Consider the following 21055-nt stretch of genomic DNA (forward strand, 5'->3'; position numbering starts at 1 on the left):
TTTGGTTTCTGTTATGTCTTCAGTCTATTTTAATGGAACATTAACTCTCCTTCATAATTGTTTTTCCCCCAACATCTCCGGCAAATTGTCACAGCTTGACAGCCCCACAACAGTACCTCCAACCTGCTAGGAACTTAATGATGCCCATGTGTTACCCACCACCTCTTACATTTCTTTCAACCCCATTGAAACAGAAAGGGCTAATAAGAGAACTCTTTGCAAAGATGAAGTAGCAAATACTGTACTTAAAAACCAAGCAGCCTCCTTCCTAAATATAGATAGTATGGATTTAGTGTTCCTCTTTATTTTTGTGTCTGGTATAATTTCAATCAGAAAATATCACTCCAGATGTTTAAAAATATTTCTAGGTATTAAATGAATGAGTACAATCTTGATTTGAATTTTCCTTTGATGAATCTTTGCTATAAGAACCATCACTGTTCTAAATAACCAGTGTGTTTTGATTATACCAGCAAGATTCATATTTTTCCATCACCCAAGCACTAACTGTTTATTTTCAATGGCATAGTACAAAAGTAGAAAACAAAACAAAAAAATCAGCCTAAAAATAAGGTCACATTTTAGTGGACAAGTTATTTTCATTTTCTAAAACAAATGATGAGAACAAATGATAATATTTTCCCCATTTCCTACAATATTTCTTTAAAGTTAGCTCATTTATGACTACGTCTTTCATGTAACTATGATAGATATACATTTCAGCCAAAGTAAAATACAAGTGCAGTTTATGGTCTCCAAATCAGTGCTGCTTGCCATAAATAAGTGTGGACAGGTAAGAAGAACAAACGCTGAAAACTGTATTGTCACGTGGCGCAGTCATGCCTTTTGAAGTGTTCTGAGCAGGAAGTACTGCAGCCTTTTTAATTAGAAAGCATACAGCTGGAGGATATCCAGGAGGACTCTTCTCAGAATTTCTTTTGGGGAGGGGAGGAACATATCCTTCAGGTGTTCTCATTAATGCCACTTTAACAACATAAAAACCAGTTAACATTTCAAAAAGAAAAAAATAACCCTTTCAGGTAAAATCCTGACCCCTCCAAAATCAGTGGGGACTTTGCTGTTGCCTTCAGTGGCACCTAGATTGCACCGCAAGTAATTACCATGAGCCGCCTGGTTCTGCTCCCATTGAAGTCAGTGAGCTGGATCATGCCCTATATGACCAGGCTTACAGATAAATTTTGAAAGGCAAATGCGCATCCACAAAAATGAATTCAGAGTTTGTTCCTGCATTTCAGCCACCAGCTGTTTCACAAAGAATATTCATTCATAAGGGTCAAAATCAGCTCTCACATAAGTGTGAATCTCTGTTGAAGTCAATGGTATTATTACAGCTTTACATCAGCACGAGAGCTGAATTTGGATCTATGAAGAAAAAATTACTATTCCAGTTCTTTAATAAGCAATGATGGAATAACTTGAAAATGTTTAGAAATCATAAACTAGCATAAACTAAATCAATGGGAGGTTTGGATTCGCAAGGAAAGCAGATCTGATAGATAGTCAGAGAAAGAAAACCATATACAATTCTTTTAAAAATTACAACTGAAGGTGATCAATGTTTTCTTTGACCCTTTGCCTGGTAGCTTAAAATTAAGTTATAATGATTATCTATAGTTGATTATTAAAGGATCTGAATGAATTATTCTGTTTACTAATGAAAAATCTTTGTCAGAGTTTTATTAATTAGTCATTTAATAAAAATGAGATGACTAACCTGGGAAATTCTTGGGACTCCTTAGCTGTGTTTAAACATACAAAACTTTCTAGTAATAGATGTCAAATACAGATGGAGGAAAATAACAAATATATTAATGGCTTTTAATGAGATCTACTGATGAAAAGTGCTATATAAAAGGTTGGTTATTATTATTATTAATAATTAAGTTTTTTGTTTATTTGATTTTAGGAAATCAGCTGCATTAATGTTTAGTTATTTTGAAAACTGATGGAGAAAATATCGTTTTTTAGATAACTTACAAAAAACCTTCCAATTTCTTGAAATATAATACAATTTCTACTAGTCCTCTTCTCTATATTTATTTATTTTATTTTAATTTATTAAAAGTGCCTAATCCAGACTCTAGATGCTTTTTGATCCAAATGACCATAATCTTTTGACTATTCTCACAATCAAACTTCAAAAGAGGGCAGAATTAATCACATGTAGCATTCTGGTTTGTGGATAAGGTGTTTGGTTTTTGTAATAACAATGAAAGTTATCATAATTGATTTATTTAACATTAACACACACACCCCACCCCCCAGCACATCCTTACTCTCCTGCAAGTTGTATAATATTTTTAGAGGTATCAGTATGTCAGATTTTCACTTAAATTTAGGATGGAAGATCCTGATTTCCCAGTAGTGTGTCCACAACATTTTTTCTTGCTTAGCTTAAAGATAGAATCAGCATCTAGGTTATTGCTCAGTCATCTCTATTGATTACTGTTCAAGAATTATTGATATTTTTCCACTTTGATGCTCTGTTATGTGGCTTTCAACAGTATTTTATTTTGCATGGCTTGTATACTCTGGCTCTGAAACTATGTAGATAGCATTTATTTTGTGAAGTAGATACGAAAGATATCCCTAAACAGTTATTTTTAACACCACATAAGCAACAAAAATTAAAAGGTGAATTATTAGTTGTTGGTTTTTTTTTTGGTGACTAATCTCTCAGTCTATTATCTGCTACATTCATATGCCAAAATGGTTATAATCTGACAAGTGTCAGTTTATAATTTTAGATAATTTATAAAGTATTTTAAAATATAACTTTAAAAACATAACTAATGGTGTCATATAACCGTTCTAAGGTAAATTCACATCTTTGAAATGTTAAATAGGTGTGTGTAATTTAAACTATCATTATTCAAAGCAGTCAAATCTATTTTAAGATAATGTAGAATAACTATATATCTCTTTGTACAAAAGGAAAAAGGAGGGGTATTCAAATATTTTAGAACAATTTCATGATTGCTTTGATGCTGTTAGATAAATTTGTTGAGTGGGAATGATTTTTACTAAATCATTAGAAGATTTTAATTTATAGGACCCTGAATTGGTCAGCATTCCCGTTGTTTATTTTTCTGTGCAACATAGGAATAATGCTATATTAACCCAAAGCAGAGGTAGACCACCTGTATATATTTCAGCATTTTGAAAGGCATAGCTAAAATTCTGTGTCTGAAACATACTCCTTTGAAAGAACTTGTATATCTTTGATCTACTAATTTTCTGAGAAACAAAACTAAGTGGTGAAATAGATTAAGTGACTGCTCTAGTGTTCAGTTTTGTCTGTTTGAGGATTTTTTCTATAAATTATATAAAATTAACATAGCCTTAGGGGTGAAGAGAATTGCAGAGACTTCAGTGATGAGGAGGGTGAAGCATATTATCACATGATAGTTTTTATTGCTACTTTATGCCAGGTAATTGGCCTAATAACTCATACATGAGATGAGGAGTTACAGGAAATGCCATCTTTCATTGGTCATATAGCATTGATGGGACCTAGGCCTGAACCAATGAAGAGAGAAGCTCAGTGGTTTATTTGCATTTGAATACTTCATTATTGGGGGAGAAGGGGCGGGGGCAGGGGCAGGGGCAGGGAAAGGGAAGAAGATGCGGTAATCTCCTGCTTTCTGATTGCTGTCCAACATTATTTCTGAATTACTGTGTAAGCAGATCTATTCTAACTTCTCTTGGGAGGCTCAAGGGCACTGGAGTGCAGTAGTTTACAGGGATGAGGGTTTAGCACACCAACCCTGTTGTTCTGAGGTACTAGTTTGGTTCTGCAGCCTTTAGTCACAGTCTGTAACAAAGGGGACTGAGTGAGTTTCCAGATCTTGAGGTGCTAGGTAAATAGCCCAGCTTTAGAGTAATTGTTCTGCTGCATGAGTGACTGTGCACGGTTATTGACTGTAGCTGGAGTCTCCCAGGCAGTCTGCAACGGCTCGGCTTCCTACTCTCACTGATACCTCATGCCATTTAACGCTGTGGTTTATTTCATGAACTGCACATTAACAGTACGTACACATATGCACGTGTGTATCTTCCACTACATTGCCTTACTTTAACAGACAGCCTTGCATTGACACTTAGACTTATTAACATAAATGCATCTACCTAATGAAATGTATTGGATTTTTGTAACATAATCAGTGGTCTAAAAACTGATAAACTGGTAAAGATCGGTAAAAACTGAAAATGGAGAGCCTTATGCATGAAGCACGTAGGGGCCTACCATTGAGGAAGAATAAAAAAAAGGGAAAGAATAGTATTGAAACTACAAATGTCTTGTTTTGAACTGATTTTCTTCTGTTTCTGTCCTACCTTGCCACTGAAATACAAAACTACAACCAAAACATTGACGTAGGTCAGTAATATATGGTTTTCATAAATGCTGCTACCGTTCTGTGAATTTTCAAACCTCGTTTTAATATTATCTTTAAGCTTATGAATTCCTGACGCTCAGTTGATTCTTAACTCACTTCTTGATCAGAAGTAAGTGCATGTTGAGAAACAAGCTGCTGTGGTTTTGCATGTCTCCAGCCAGGAAAAAAAATATTTGTGTCAATCATTGCCCATTTACTGTGAAAAAGTCTCCCTTACGCCTCCCAGACAGTCTGTCTCAATCTTCCCACCTCCCATAACTCAATAGAGCATGTGACTGAAGAAACAATTAATCTTTTTTTTCCTCCCCCTACACAAGGGACGTATGTTACCTCATGTAATTCTTAGGGACTTGTGATTCATCCACTGAAACAATAACATTCTAAACTGGCATATTTGATTCACTCACAGCATGATTTCATTAACATCATTATTATTGATGCAATAGGTTCCAACAGCCAGTGTGACAATTGAAGGAGCTTCTGCCCTCAATCGTGTTCGTTGGGCCCAGGCTGGGAAAGAGGTAGCAGTTGGAGATTCAGAAGGCCGCATCTGGATCTATGATGTTGGAGAGGTACTTGTTCTTTTTTATTTATTTATTTGTTTGTTTGTCATATTTGTCCAATATTTGTCATACCACTGAATGTTAGAAAACATCATACATTTATGTGCATGAGAAGAACACTTCCCTTTGGTGATCCAGATGGTTTTTAATGGTGTCATTGATTTGGAGTGCTACACAACTTTGAAATGTACCTTTAAATACAGCTAAGTGTAGCTGTTTAATCCCAGATCTGAAGAAGAAATCTTGTTCAGATGTCTTGTGATTTATTCTCACTATTTATGTTTTAATGTCAACAAGTGTTTGGTTTTTGGCTACATTTACTAGGGATAAAAGAATATAAAACATGACAATATAAAAGGTTACAAAAGATATATAATATAATATAATAATATTCCAAACACTCGCCTCTAGGATTCACCTTTGCATTGCAGTAACTCATATTTTGTGACCTGCTCCACTTTATCTACTGATACAGATTTTTCTCATCATGACATGCAAAGCACCAGTCAGTATCCCTGATACCATTGCCTGAATATTTACAGTGGCTCTAACAACAGAAAACTGAGAGGTGGTGGTTTGGGGGTTAGCAGATGCATGTGTGGTGTGAAAGACACCGCTACCTCGATGTAATGCCACCCGATATAACTCGAATTTGGATATAACATGGTAAAGCTGTGCTCCAGGGAGGCGGGGCTGCGCATTCCGGTGGATCAAAGCAAGTTCGCTATAACACGGTTTCACCTATAATGCGGTAAGATTTTTTGGCTCCCAAGGACAGCGTTATATCGAGGTAGAGGTGCAGCAGGATAAATATTCCATGTTTTAAGGCTGTTTTCAATTTCCCCTACTACATACTACAAAAACTAAGCTGAAGTAGGTTGTGCATGGATGGAGCCTGTCTCTTTGTTGGAATGCAGTATGAAATGTTCAGCTTGCATTACAATTCTTTGGAATAGTCAAGGGTGAATCTCTGAGCAATCAGCCTTTATGTAGAGAATTTGTTTTTCATCATTATCTGTGATAGGATACTGGGGTATCCATCTCTACACAGTAGGGAAACATTACAGAATACATTGAGTATTATCTGTAACTCACATAAAGTGATTTTATGGCCCAGAGCAAAATTGCTTGAGCATGAGTCATAATTTTGGATTGCATATGCTTTTGCAGGAGGTGTCTTTCCTCACAAATGGCTGCTGAAACTTCTTGCTATATAATTTCTAAATTGTCTAAAGTTATTATACTTAAATTTCGACTGCAGTGCTGGCAGGGCAGGCTGTTTTATTTATTTATTATTTTTATATTATTTCTCTGAAGTGATGGGTTTTTTCCTTTCTAAGTGATATGACAGACTATTGCAATATTTGCAATGACAATATAGTCTGGTCTTGTCTATTGTCTAGAGTCTAGACAGGCTTTAGAAATGTCTCTTTGACTTATCATACACCAAACCATTCATAAGGTTGTTTCTCCCTGCAAGATTAATCACGAGAAAATGGACTTTATCCAGAGGGAGTAATATTTACTTTTTTTTCTCTTTTTTTCCTGCATAATCAGAAAAATCCTACCTTCAAAATAAATCACAGGGATACTCTCCTCATGAAAAATAAAGGCATACTTATATTATCTGCAAAAAACGAGTAATCAGTATTCAGCTCTGAGAGACCAGATCAGTATTGTATAATGAAGACCAGTGATACTCAGACCTCAGTGGTGCAGGAGCCAAATTAGCGATCAACATTACCCAAAAGAGCCACAGTAGTGTGAATTCATTGTTTTATTCAGTATCGTTTTCCTCATTTTACATATGGGGAAATGGAGGAACAACGAGGATTCCTCCCCCACTCCCTTCCTCTCTCCCTCCCCTCACGATTGCTGCCTCATTGATTCCCATTTCTGTTTTTTTTAAAAAGAGTTCAAGGGGTTAGTGATACCCTAGCAGGTCAACTTCTGTCATTACTAAGAGTCACTAGAGCTAGCCTAAGTCAGATGCAGACACACGCAACAATCAGAGTGCCAGTTTAAATCACTAATAGGGTGGCCCTGAGAACAGAAGTTGAAGATAGTGAATAACAGCAGCTTAACTTATTACACCCCCATGTCAGTTCCTAAAGAGTCCTCTTAAAAGTAATTCAGATGTAGGTACACTTAGGGCCTGATCTAACTCCTGTTGAGGTCAACAGCATCATTGGAGCAAGCCCTTAATAAGGGCCTGATGCAGGAAGACACGTCTGCAGCCTTGTCAGTGCTGCAAACTGTAGCAAACCGTGGACACTGACTTCCTGGCAGATTGCCTTATCCAAGTAAAATGAAACCTGCTGAAGAAAGACAAAAGCATATTGAGGCTGGGAGTTCACTGCCTGTCCCTCCTTTCCTGGCTGTTTCCTCCTTTCCTTTCCCTTCATCTCTCCTCACTCTGCCACACAGAGCATGGGAGTGCGAATAACCTCAAGGCGGGAAAGAATGCCCCTCGTGACACCCTCAACTGGGAGGAGGAGTCATTAAACTCCAACGTGAGGGCAAGGTGTTTAGAAAGCAAGGCTGACAATCTTACCAGAACCCACTAATTCTATACTTACTGAACTATCTAATTCTAATCTAAACTCCTCTTGGCCTCCCACTGCCTGGATGGATCGTCTAAACTGTCTAGATATTTATTCCTCACTGAGCATCTGAGTGTCTCTGTTAGGGATGAGTCCTGCACCAGTGTAATCAATGGGAGCTTTGCTATTGCTTTGAATGGGAGCAGGCCCTTAATCTGGAGCATTGTCTCCATTGCAGGAGTGCTCCTCAGCAGCTTTCCTCTTTTCTTCAGCATATCATGGACAAGAGGGGCCTCCCCCCTTGTGCTTTGGCCTATTGGGATCTGCCCTCCTTGCCCATCTTTTTAAACTGTCTCAATCCAAGTGGTTGTCGCATGGCTCCTCTCTTCTTTTTCAGTGGCTGACTTCTGAAACAGAGCTCTTAGTAGAGAAATCTGGATTTTTTGAGGCCATGGGCCCTTTAAAATTCACCCCTAACTATAGTGAGTCATAATCAGCATCCATTAGTGCCAGGGCACACTGTGCTCTGAAGTAGAAGAGTCTCGCTCAGAAGGCAGCAGGCTCCTTTGCAGAGATCCTACATATATTCAGCAAAAACAGTCAGATACCATATTTTTCATATTTTCTCAGTCTTTAAAACCTACCCTATTCTTCTTCTTGTTACATTCCAGGTACTCCCCACTCAATGTCCTCTCGCTTAACGTCGTTTTGATCTTACATCCCTGCTCCATTACAGAACATGCTCATTTAAACAATGCTCCCCTATAACGTCGTTTGGCCGCCTGCTTTGTCCATGGCTGGCAAACACACACACACCCCAGCACCTCCCGCCTGCCAGTGGACCCCGCGAATCAGCACCATCCCCCTGCTCCTCCACCTTCTGCCCGCAGCAGTCAGCTGTCTTGGAGCATTCAGGAGGCGGGGGGGAGTAGCGAGGACACAGCGCACAGCCTCCCCCTCCCTCCCCTGTCTCTTGAACGCTGCAAACCAGCTGATTGCCGCGGGCAGGAGGCAGGGGAGGGAGTGAGGAGGCTATGCGCTGGGTCCTCACTCCTCCCCCCAGCTTCCTGAATGCTGTAAGACAGCTGATTGCTGCAGTCAGGAGGCGGCGGGAGCAGGGGGAAGGCACTGATCTGCGGGGTCCGCCAGTGGGCAGGAGGCATTGGCAAGGGGAGGCATTGGGGAGCTGATGGGGGTGCTGCCAGCCTGTTTAATACCTGTATTAAATTGCTTGTTTAAAATTGTGTAAAAAGTATATAGTGCCTTTTGTCTGGCCAAAAAAAAAAAAAATTCCCTGGAACCTAGGCCCCCCTATTTACATTCATTCTTATGGGGAAATTGGATTTGCTTAACATCGTTTCGCTTAAAGTTGCATTTTTCAGGAACATAACTACAACGTTAAGTGAAGAGTTACTGTACCACATTTGATTGGCCATAACGTTCCTAAATGGTGGTTTCTTGTGGCCACAGTTCAAGAAGGATGTTAATAAATTGGAGAAGGTTCAGAGAAGAGCCACGAGAATGATTAAAGGATTAGAAAACCTGCCTTATTAGTGATAGACTCAAGGAACTCAACTTATTTGTCTTAACAAAAAGAAGGTTCGGGGTGACTAGATTGGTCTATAAGACATGGGGTAGAAATATTTAATACATGGGCTCTTCAGTCTAGCATAGAAAGGCGTAACACGATCCAATGGCTGGAAGTTGAAGCTAGGCCAATTCAGGCTGGAAATAAGATGTACATTTTTAACAGTGAGAGTGATTAACCATTGGAACAGTTTACCAAGGGTCCTGGTGGATTCGCTATCACTGCAAATTTTTAAATCAAGATTGGATGTTTTTCTAAAAGATCTGCTCAAGGAATTATTTTGGGGAAGTTCTATGGCCTGTGTTTTACACGAGGTCAGACTAGATGATCACAATGTCTCTTCTGGCCTTGGAATCTATGAATCTATGAACCAGAAAAAGAAGATACGTTGAGTTGAACAACATCACCCAAAAGCATAATAATGTTTAAAACCATATTTCGTAAAATAATAAAATCCACTTTTCCTACACAAATGAACTGGGGCACAAAACTAACATGACAAGCTTGGGACAGAGCAGGAAACCTATTTTGATATCAAATGAAAGTGATGAGGTTCTTATCTTGTTAGTTCCATCACTGTTTTTATTCTCTTCTAGAGAGCAGTAGAATTTGCATCTGTGATTTCTAATTAAAATATATGGTGTTTAGAGAGAGCGTCATGTGGCCTGTCTGCAAACATCAGATCTAGGGCCCAAACCTGCATTCCTTGCTCAGTCAGAATTCCCTTTGAGATCATGGATGTTTTGCCTGAGAAAGGACTTTAGGATAAGGCCCTTTTGTTTTGACAGGTCATCAATCCATGATCTTTATGACATCACAAGTGCAGAAACATGGGTGATGAGACAGAGCCCATGACCACTGAGTTAAAAATAATGCGGATATTTTCAGTTAAACCAGATAATGTTGTCTTTTACAGTACGTACTTTTAGTTGTTTGATTTCGGCATCGTGTCTGAAAAAACCGAACACATTTATTTTCACAGTGAGGGGTCTATTTTCTCCTCCATGCTTGTGTTTTATGCCCATTAGCATTAATGGGAGTCATGCGCATGCTTCCAGGGGAGAATAGACTTAAATAATCCAGAAATATGTGCACAGGTTTGGTGGTTTGTGAGAACAACTTGGAGATCGGTAGGTAATGGCTTAAAAAATTGAGGGGGAAAAATCATATTGTTTCAGTGTGACAGGATCTGAAACATATTTAATTTAGACAGAGAATATAAACTATCATTTTTAATGAGCATTAGTTTCTGTTAGATTGGAAATATTCACTTCCATAAGACTTAATTATGATATTTTTTTAAAAAGACTGTATGTAAAATGTATCGTGAATCAATTTAGCTTCTGTAGTTTTACGGCATTTTTACTCAGTAGCCAGGGCTCTACAGGGTAACAGATGATTTTAGAACATGGACCACTGACTGTAGATTTATTCACATGCCCTGATGATTGATTGATAGACCTAACTAGATATATTTTATAGAAAGCTTGCTTCCATTGTGCATGCTTCAGTGATGTTACACAGATGCTGCCTTCATAAATATTCTCTATCAGCCATGTTTTCTGCTTATCTGAGTTAGAATGTTGTTTGTAGCTCCAGTTTTTTCCATTAATCCTTTTGGGGCAGATTTTGTTTGTGGTGCGGGGGGGAATACACCTATCTCATAGAACTGGAAGGGACCTTGAAAGGTCATCAAGTCCAGTCCCTTGCCTTCACTAGCAGGACCAAGTACTGATTTTGCCCCAGATCCCTAAGTGGCTCCAACTCACAAGCCTCGGTTTAGCAGGCTAATGCTCAAACCACTGAGCTATCCCTCCCCGAGAAATAGATATAACTTTCAAATCAATAATCTGTTCGTTGATGGTAGTAAAATATAGATCTTGAAAAAAAAAGAAAAAGCATTTTCAACACAAGGAGAGAAATTATGTTCTAAAAGAGTGTTCGAAGTTGTAATTTAGAGGGGCAGATGATCACATATGACTTGTTTCATTAGACTAATTAACTAATGGAAATATCAGTGGTTGCGTCTGTTTGGCAGGGTTATCAGACAGGTTAGTGTTAGGGTCAGTAGCAATCAGGATCCAACTGGAGAAAAGTAAGACATGATATTCTCCAGACTCCACCCACAAACCAACTTCCACCCCCTGGAGACACCAAAAAGAGAAATCATTCACAGTAAACTGTGCAGAGCTTCATAAAAAGATAATCTCGCTGCTTTCTTGCATGCTTTGATCAGCAGTGAAATAATTAACAGTGGTGATATTTAAATCATATTTGTTACATTTCAGCTTTAACTTCTGATTGAGATAAAAGGAGCAATTCACCTCTTTCAGCATGGTTGTTTCATGTTTTCTTCAGACTCAGGTATACATTGTGGCATTGGTTTTATATGTGGTTCACATTCCGAAATGTATCTTTGCCACTGTAAGGGCTAGAGTTTTTATTATTTATTATTTTAAAAATGAAGCAAATCTTAGATTCTGGAATTCAAGAAGGCAGCTACCAGTGTTCACAAAGGTATTTTTGAAGTAGCTAAAATAAGAACTCCCTAATGAAAAAAATGCACTGTTTGGAAATGAGTCAGTTTAATTACTGTGTTTTATGAAAGCCATTACCCATTGCTGATTACTAGAGTGATAAAATCTTTAAGCTTTGGTAGCCTCCATAGGGGGTGAGCTGATCTAAGTAGCGCTGAGTCCAGTCATTATCACCCTAAATACTTGTGTTTCTCATTACACTATTCATTACCTTAGGTTACTTTGGATGCATTGGTGCGTTTCCCCAGTGGCGAAATAACACTATATTAAGTTAAAACTTAACATTTAAATCTGTTTTCCAGTTTCAAATCGGGCTTATCTGTATCCGTTCACAAATATACTTATGTGCAGGTATATATGGGAGTAATGTCCACATCTTAAATGGTAAAAGAATGTGTTTTATCTTGTACCTTCAATCTCTCTCTTTCCTTCATCTGCATAGTTTCTGAGAGCCTCACACTCATTAATGGATTATGTTCTTAAGACACCCCTTTGAGCTAGGGAAATATGCTCATTTTACACATGGGAAACTGAGGCACAGGGTAGCTTAAGTGACTGGCTCAAAGGCACACAAGGAATGTATAGCTTGACTGGGAACTGAACCTAGATACCCTCAGTACCAGTCCAGTGCCCCATCCACTAGACTGTGTTTCCCTTCTTCTTCCAGTTGTGTCCTTTTTACTGCTTCACCTGCACTCTGCCCTGCTGACTCATGTCCATTGCAGACTCCTCCTAGTGTTCTAAACCTCTGAGAAGCTTCGAACAGCTGCCATTGTTTTCAAGGTGATCTGTCAAAGGCTATTTTAAAACCCAGAATTGTGTTTATATCAGCATAGGTGCTGGAACTAGGGGTGCTCCCGCACCCCCTGGCTCAAAGTGTTTTCTATTATATAGAGGGTTTATAGATTGCTGAGACTCATTCAGCCACCCCCATTGTACAAATTGTTCCAGCACCCCATATATCAGTTTTTATTTCTTTAAAAAGACTTGAAATCTGTATGCATAGAGATTTCTAACAATATTTTCTGCTTGTTTACCATATAAATATGAGGAATGGTAATTCTTACCTTGCCTGGTTACGCTGGAGGACTCCTTGGGAGTCTCAGGAAATGTGTTAGGTGAGCTTTATGCCTAACTGGCAGGAAGGGAGTTGGAATTGCTAAGAAAGATATCCTTTCTCTCAAATATCAGAGGGGTAGCCGTGTTAGTCTCGATCTGCAAAGCATTGTGCTCCAGTACGTTTGTTAGTCTATAAGGTGCCACAGAACTCTTTGCGGCTTTCTCTCAAATGTTAGCTAGGTATTGGAGTTAGAGGCATTAACAAAAACAACCAAAAATCCAGGTTTTAAAGAGTCTGATTAAAAGCCCTTTGACTCTCAATTGCTCAGCTTTCAATCTCTTACGATGTAACTTGTCACCAGTTCTCCAAATGTCGCATTTCACTAGGTCACCAGAGAGTTTGCCAGGGGAGACAAGACTTGGATTTCTATAATGAAAGGAGAAGACATCCCCTACTCCTTTTGCTGTATGATAAAGAAGCAAAAAAGGTTCAACTCCAAGTATTTTGGTTATTGTGTCACATTTAAAACGGTCTCGTGTTTCCTCTTTTCCCCACAAAGACCCAGATCCTCCCCTGTGGAGAGGGAGAGCGAACAAACCACATGTGACAGATGTTAATCATGTAGCTTATTGCACTGCTAGTAGGTGCTCAGATGCTGTGGGAGAAGAGAGAATAGATGAGGAGGTCATCCTGTCCCCCATGGTAAAACCTGAAGGAGGAAGAGCAAGGTCACAGATACCCTCCCACATCACCCAGCCTGGGGGTGAAGGGTAGGGGAGAAGATTTGCTCCCTTGCAGAAAAGGCAGTGGGGCTGCCTACAAACCTGACACATCCCTTTTTCTGGAGGCTCTGTGTATTTGTACTAGCTCAGGCCCCAGTGGTGGCTCCCCAGCTGTGGTGGCCCTGAAATCCTGTGGGGAGGCTCTGTGGAAAAAACAATGCAATCCCAGGCTTTCCTGAGTAAAGGAGGTACAATGGCAGTCTCACCCGGTTTCCAGTCCCTCAGCACTGAGTTGTATTAAATATAGCAGAGCAGCCGAATGCTGACAGTGAAAACATGCACCTTCAAATAATCAGTTAGTATACAGGAATAAAACAAATTCACAGGAAGATTCTGCCCCTCCCCCCCCCCATTGTAAAAGCCATTGTGAATGTATAGGCATACGCCCTATTTTAAACGTTAGGTTTTAACCTAAGGTAGTGTTGTTCCACTAGGAAAACCCACCGACGCTTACGAGAAGAATGGGAAATGTGCATAGCTCGTATATAATGCAGAGTATCAATGGGAAAATACTTCATGCCGAATTCACTTAAATATATGTTAGTATGTGTGCAGTGCATTCATGCACTCTCATTGTGGGTATAAATGCTTCATGGAGATAAACCTTCTGATAGAAGAGTTAGTTTGTATAATTAATCTTCTGTGGGTTCAACAGCAATTTGGGTTCTGAGGGAGTCCTTAATTATGGTGTTAATTACTTAATTAGTTATGGTTTGCAAAATTATGTTACATTTAATAGTACAAAGCTACTGAATTCATGATTTAGAAAAAGAGCCATTTAGCTTAAAAATCACAGCTGAGGATGCAGAGGACATTCGGGGCCTTAATATATACACTACCCAGGAGCTAAGGTTGCACATCTGAAGTTTAATTTTTCTGTCTGATAGGTTGTGTCAGGCTGTCTGGAGTGGCTCACGACCATGAGTGCCAACCTCAGGGCAGACTGTCAAGAACCCAGTAACAAGTCTGAACTCCTAAAGCACTATAACAGTCTTACCACAGAGTCAAGACAGTCCCCTTGGGATTCCAGTTTATCTTGCCACCCAGGCAAGCTGGACTTTATGACAGATGGTTCCTTACCGCAAAACTCACAACAATAATGAGGTTACTCCCAATCCCAAAGGACGAGTCACTTAACCCAGGTCAATTGTACTGAGATCTCAAAGCAAAGACAACACTTGTAGCCAATCCTGTAACAAACTCACTAAAGGTTTAGTAATTAGGAAAAAGAAAGGAGAGTTGTTTACAAGGTTAAAGCAGGTAAACGTACACACACAAATGAGGCACTACCTTGAATTCTAAAGGTAATAGAAGCTTCCATAATAAGCGAGCTTTTATGCCCTTTAGGGCTAACCGAAGCCAAGCAGCTTGGGGTTCTCTTGCTTATGTTTGGAATCTTTGTCCAAACAGCATAAAGACACCAATTTCTCCTTAACAGGAATTTTTATGTCCTTCTCCCAAAGTTCAAGCTGAGATGAGACACAGGCTGGTGCACGTACCCTCTCCAAGGGGTGTGTGGGCGGGAGCAATCAACAAAGCAATCAACAAAGCCTGTGTCTATCTAGTGTACTTTGAAGGACAGCAATGTGTCTTTAAAACAAAAATCAGCTACTTCATGGTAATGCTTTCAAAGAAATGAAATGTAGGTAATTGCAGCAGTTCTCATGCAAACCAAAAGTACTGTGCACCTAGTAGGCTGGGTTTGTTTGTGATAGTAGAACTCATTTGCAGGGCCCTTTCAGGTGAGAGTCCACTGAAAGCTGAGAAGTAGTGGAAAAGCCTCCACAATCCCTGTTCAACTAGGAACCCTAGACTGAGCCATAGATTCATAGACTATACGGGACTGTTGTAGTCTGACCGCTTGCATAATGCAGGTCACAGAACTTCCCCAAAATAATTCCTTTTTAAGATGGAGCAATTCGAAAAACATCCAATCTTGGTTTCAAAATCACAGGTGATGGAGAATCCCCCAGAACCTTTGGGTAAGTTGTTCCAATGGTTCATTACACTCACAATTAATGTGCCTGGAGGCTGGACAGCAGGAAAGGACAGCACTGGCCCGGAGTGGGATGGGGCCAGGCCAACCAGTAGATGCATCATTCATTTCTTTTTCTAGGCGGCCTTGGCCTGAATTTCAAGCTGCTCTTCTCTGGTAGAAGGCAAATCTTCTTTCCATTGCAGCTGTCCCTCTTGGCACAGAGGGTGATATTTACATCCCCAATGGAGTTGAATCTCCAGAATGGGTGACCCCAAACATTCAAAAATCATGTCAGCCCTCCCTCCCCCAAAATCATGAGATTTAAAAAAAATAATAGCTGGGGGGGTTTATTTGGTTTCTGGTTTTGAGCCCTTTGGAGAGTCACCTTTTTCAAGCTTTTCTCTGCAACCCTGAGGATTAGAAACACCCTTTTTAAAATGAATGGGCTGAGATCCTAATGAGCTTTACATGACTGCTGAAAGTCACATGGCTCCAAGATTTGGGACTTTAAGAAAAAACACTAAATATCCTGAGCCTTGCACTAAAATTGCAGCAGTTGGCACCACTGAAAAATGGAAATTGAACTGGAACTGAGGATCTTATAGAAGACAGATTACACTGGGGGTGGGGGAAAGTGTTTCACTCTGTTTGTGAAGCACCCGATACATTTATAGTGCTGTAGAAACTGTTAATAATAACTAACTTGGAAACCCCTGGTCCCCAGGACAGCACTACTGTGGAGGCAACATGGGTAGCTTCTGTGGAGCATGGCAGAGCTGTGATGTTGTCCCTCTTACACACATATTTAGTGACTGGCCATTAAACTTAATTAAAGTAGCCTCATATTAGATGCTGTATGTTTGTGTGTTTAGAGGGGAGAGGCCTAGTAAACACTGAGCCTTCTCCCACTCCCATTGAAGACTTCATAGATTTCAGTGGAAGCAAGTGCAGGTACGGAGAAAATAGCCCTGAAATAGGTGGCGAAAGCCCCACAGTTTCACTTGGGTCGACCTGCATATGCTTGGTGGGCTCAGTAAGGGGGCTGCCTTCTCTTAAATGTTGACAGCAATTTGCACACCCTTCCCCAGCAAAATTAAACCAAGCAATGCACATGCTGGGAGCCCATTCCTGCAGGCACAATTCACCTGGTCCTTTACCCACGTGACTAGGCCCACTGACCTCATTGAGATTGTTCAAGTCCATATTAATTCAGAAATCAGGAGATTATAAGACAAGCCTGAGATTTAAAAAAAATGACCCAAGGGAACATTCCTACCTATAAGCCTATCTCCTTGTGGCTGTTCAACGCTTTTCTCCACAGCACAATACTAATACAGGATGTCAATGTGTTCATCGTGTCACTTAAAAATAACAGAAGAGATTCCATTTTAAACTCCAGCTTGGAGGTTAATTTGTTTGAGACCCTGGATGTAAGATCTTTATAAGTGTAAATGGCAGACTTTGAACCAAAGCTATGAATATAGGTGCAGCTGGTGGTGCTGGCTGTAGTTAATGTTGCTCGACACTGCCCAGTTTTCAATTGCTTAGAACTTTACCAATTATTCAGGCTGAGTTTTTCCATGTTTGGAATCTGTTTCAGGCTGAACTTTTTTAGCAAGATGGTTCAGCCATTTCCAAGCTTGAGATTAGGTGAAAGAACATCATTTTGCCCATGTTAAAAAAAAAAAATCTTACAACTGTTTTATTGAAAAGCTCGAGTGTCTTCCTGCTTTAGAACAGCCATGCAGCAAGGGAGGCCAATTTAGCAAGGCCAATTTGGCAGGGGACAATTTAGCAAATTGTTGTTTTGTCAGGGCTGTGTCTTTTTTTGTTTTTGTGGAAAAACACACCTTTGGGAAAAAATCCCTTGAAATTAGATTCACGATCCCATACTGTTTCTTCCCAGGACTCCTGTGGGATGTGGGCTGAGGAGGAATCAGGGTTGTGTAGTGATGCAGGCTATTTTCTGTAAGACCCCCTGCCTCAGTTGTTGCAGAAGTTGGCAGGTTTGCAGTGAATGAGGCAAGAAGCTGCCCAAGAAGAAAGGATGGGCTCATGGTTAAGGCATTTGAATACTGTCGTAGAAAACTGGGTTCCAGCCCTGCTTCTGTGGCATCATTCCTGACTGAAGCTAGGCAAGTCATTTAAACCAAACTTTTCACAGGTGGTCACTAATTGTGTGCCCCTTGTTTTCAGGGTGCCTGACTTGAGACCCTGGTGTCTGATTTGCAGAAGTCCTGAGTGCTCAAAGCCAGTGGTGGATTAATGCACAGGCCCACAGCCAAGTCGGGGGTTCTTGCAGGAGCACCAAAACCTGTGTAGAAGTGGGGAGGCAGGTGGGGGTCTGGGGCTTCCCACAGTGGCCGGGGCTCTCTGGGTGGCCCTTACCACTGCCTGGCTCTGGCTTCTGGCCTGGTGAGGGGCTGGGGCCTTGTGGGGAAGAGGAGGAGCAGGGGAAGGGGCCCATATCAGCCCCTCACTAGGAAGAGGGGAGCTGATCAGCCCGTTGCGAAGTGTAGCCCCTGTCGCTGCTGCTACGCCCATGTAACAAAGTGGGTGGGCCTGGCCCTTGTGATTCCAGCACCCCGGGGCCCTCGTGGTATGGGAGGACCAAATGTTCTTTGTGCCTAGGGCCCCAATAAACCTTCATCCGCCTCTGCTCACAACTGCAGCTGAAGTCAGTGGGAGCTGTGCTTTGAGCATAGAAAGTGCTATATAGTGCTAAGTACTCTGAAAAAGCAGGTGCTAGGCATGTCAAATTGGGTACACAACGTTCATGGAGACTTTTGATCTTAATATCTCCATGTGTCAGTTAGGAATATAGGAATTGCCATTCTGGTTGAGACTGAGGTCCCTCCAGCCCAATACACTCTCTCAGACAGTGGCCAGCACCATTTGCTTCAGAGGAAAGTAGAAGAATCCTGCAGTAGAGATGTGGGATAATCTGCCTCCCATTTTAGGTTGCTCATTCCCAGTATATAAAATGAGGATAATATTACCTCATCTCATGGAGACGGTGAATGTAAATTAATATTTGTGAAGCACTCAGATGCTGAAATGTTGAGTGCCACAGAAAAGCCTTTAAGGACAGTAAGATGAATAGAGTGAAATAAATAAGACCTGGGGCCACCCATCGACCAGTGATGAGATAGCAAAACATTGAATAGCTGCTAATTCAGTGAGCATCATCCAGCCCATGCACTGAATAAGACAGGGGTACTGTGGAGAAAATAGTATGTGGTGTAATGTATTTATAGACCAGAGCATAGTTCATATACACAAGGGGCAATCGTAATACTGGCATTTCCTACCGTTCAAGTGCTTGACTTTGCAACTTTAACGCTCTTTTAACATAGTTGCTTGTGTGTAACATACGTATAGTTCACAGCCGATGTTTGATATTTCCTAGATGTTAGTGTTGCTCCAACAGGGCTATGTGTCAGACTGAGGAGTTTAAGTTTAAACAATCAGTATTCAAATGTTCCATTTAAGATCCAAACCCTTTACAGAAAGAAAGAAATTGTTTTGATCATTGTCTTCACACAAACACTGTAATTTATTTTTAAACGTTGTGTTTTATATCAAGAACAAAATGTACAATCAAATAATAACTTAAAAGCTATTATTTCTGTTTTACAGAAAGAAAATCAGACTTCACCTAAGTTATATTCTATTTCTGTTGGAAGATAGAGGTTACGTATTTTTGTTGTGTAATCTAATCTTTAATCCTTTTTTTTTTACTGGTACAGAACTAGTTAAATCAGCTCCTGCTGGAAGTAACTCATAGCAGACGTTAATCTAGATGACGGCTAAGTAATGAACTTCACAGAAGGCTGCTGTATACTGTGTCTGTGACACTAGACTGACGTCTGGGCGTAGAATAAATCCAGTATTTAGGCTGTTTATGGTATTCCAGTCCTTCAATTAAGTAAACAAATATATACAGAGCTACACTGGAGTGTATCCTTTGTGGTCTAAACACTATATCTTATTAAAATCATCTGCATGCAGGATGCTGGCTTTGAGTTCTTGCCAGTGGTTTCATCCATTGTTAACAGTGATGCTAGGCTCTCCCAAGAGTTAAATACAGTGGTACTGTAGTTATGTGAAAAAAGGTGCCCTTGGTTATTACATTGGTGGCCATTCACCGCATATTACCTCCCACTTTGTTTCCATCCATGTGTGTGGCATAGGGAGTTGTCTGTAAAAATATAGACATTTTAAAATCATATTTTATAATTGATTGAAAAAAAATCATAGGGAGCGGACTGGAAAAATATAGACCTTTTTCAAACACACACACACATACATATGCTTGAGAAAAATATCAAAGGCATTTTGCAACTGAGTTCAGTAGGGCAAGCTCAGGGCCAAAATAGGTGGAGATGTGTGTGTATATAGAAATGTTTGTATTTGTAGATATTATTTTCGCTTTGACGTGCTGCATTGAAATCAGCAATAAAATACTTATTCACTGCATTTGGGTCGGATTGGATGCCTTAGAGTGAATTATAACTGTCTGGACTTTTTATTTGTAAATGTCTGGGTCTGATCCTGCAAATGCTACACTTCACACAGAATGCAGGATTGGAACAATAATTAGAAAAAAATTATCTAACTGGAACACTCTGTGTAATATTTACATTTTATCATCTTAAGAATATTTTTCTCAGGGAACTCTGTTCACAAAGTGTTTACAATGAATTTCGTTTCAAGACAGCACTTCATTTTATATGATAATATGGATAGCATTCTATGTAGAATAAACAAAGTAATATTCTCTTGTGGTTAGAGGTTTGTTTTTTTAAATGACTCCATCAAATTGAAAGATGATAATGATGCCGATAAATCACACAAAGTATTCGTTCTGAAGCGTACCATCTTAGTCATTATAACTATCTTACCATACTTATTGTATTTGACAAATCAAACTAAAATGAATCTGAATACTTTTCCTTATGTCTTAATTAGCCACTCTTCAAAATGTTTTAACCAGTCCTTTTCAAGCCAAGCATAATTTGGTCTGAAGTGGTTTAGAAATGAGAAAGCTGAATTGTGAATTTCAGTATAGTTTTAGTCCTTGTTGGATCTGAGATTTTTGTAAAGAGAGCTCTTGTAGGAATAAAGGCAGAGAAGCAGGGAAAGACGCCAATAAAAACCCAACCACAACTCATAAAAGATACTTTAAAATATTTTAAAATATAGGCCAGTTTCTGATCTCCATTACACGGTGAAAGTTTCTGCTTTCCTACCACGTAACTGAGATCAGAATCTGGCGTCTTATATGCAAAAGACATCAAATAACCAATTATGTTCAGCACATACAGAAAGTAGCTTATATACTGCGGAGGGAAACGATCTTTTTAGGATTCTGTTTTTACACCTATGTGCAGGGGATGCATGTACTTGCTCCAATGGGAGAAATGTATTCGGAAGAGCTAAATTCTCCTGTCAGAGACATCCTTGAGCCGTTCAGCACCACAGCTAGCTGTGCACAAGCTCACTGTCCATGAACACAGGCAGTTTGACTCTTAGCTTAACCAGCGAATTGCTGGTGCCAAAGCGGGGAAACAGGGCCGGATTAAC

The 21055-nt window shown here is 39.9% G+C and overlaps 1 protein-coding gene across 5 annotated transcripts in view; it reads left to right on the forward strand.

The window, feature by feature from the left end:
- DYNC1I1 (dynein cytoplasmic 1 intermediate chain 1) overlaps window positions 1–21055 on the forward strand; it is a 246183-nt gene that overhangs the window by 216686 nt on the left and 8442 nt on the right. For 4 of the 5 annotated variants that reach the window (XM_039522378.1, XM_039522377.1, XM_039522379.1 and 1 more), the window contains one exon: window positions 4865–4990. In XM_039522378.1, the coding sequence (XP_039378312.1) occupies window positions 4865–4990 (126 nt within the window). Of the gene's footprint in view, window positions 1–4864; window positions 4991–19218; window positions 20133–21055 lie in introns of those variants that run through there. The other variant, XM_039522381.1, reaches the window with a different exon arrangement.

This window comes from Mauremys reevesii, linkage group 2 (assembly GCF_016161935.1).
Source record: "Mauremys reevesii isolate NIE-2019 linkage group 2, ASM1616193v1, whole genome shotgun sequence".
NCBI lineage: Eukaryota > Metazoa > Chordata > Testudines > Geoemydidae > Mauremys > Mauremys reevesii.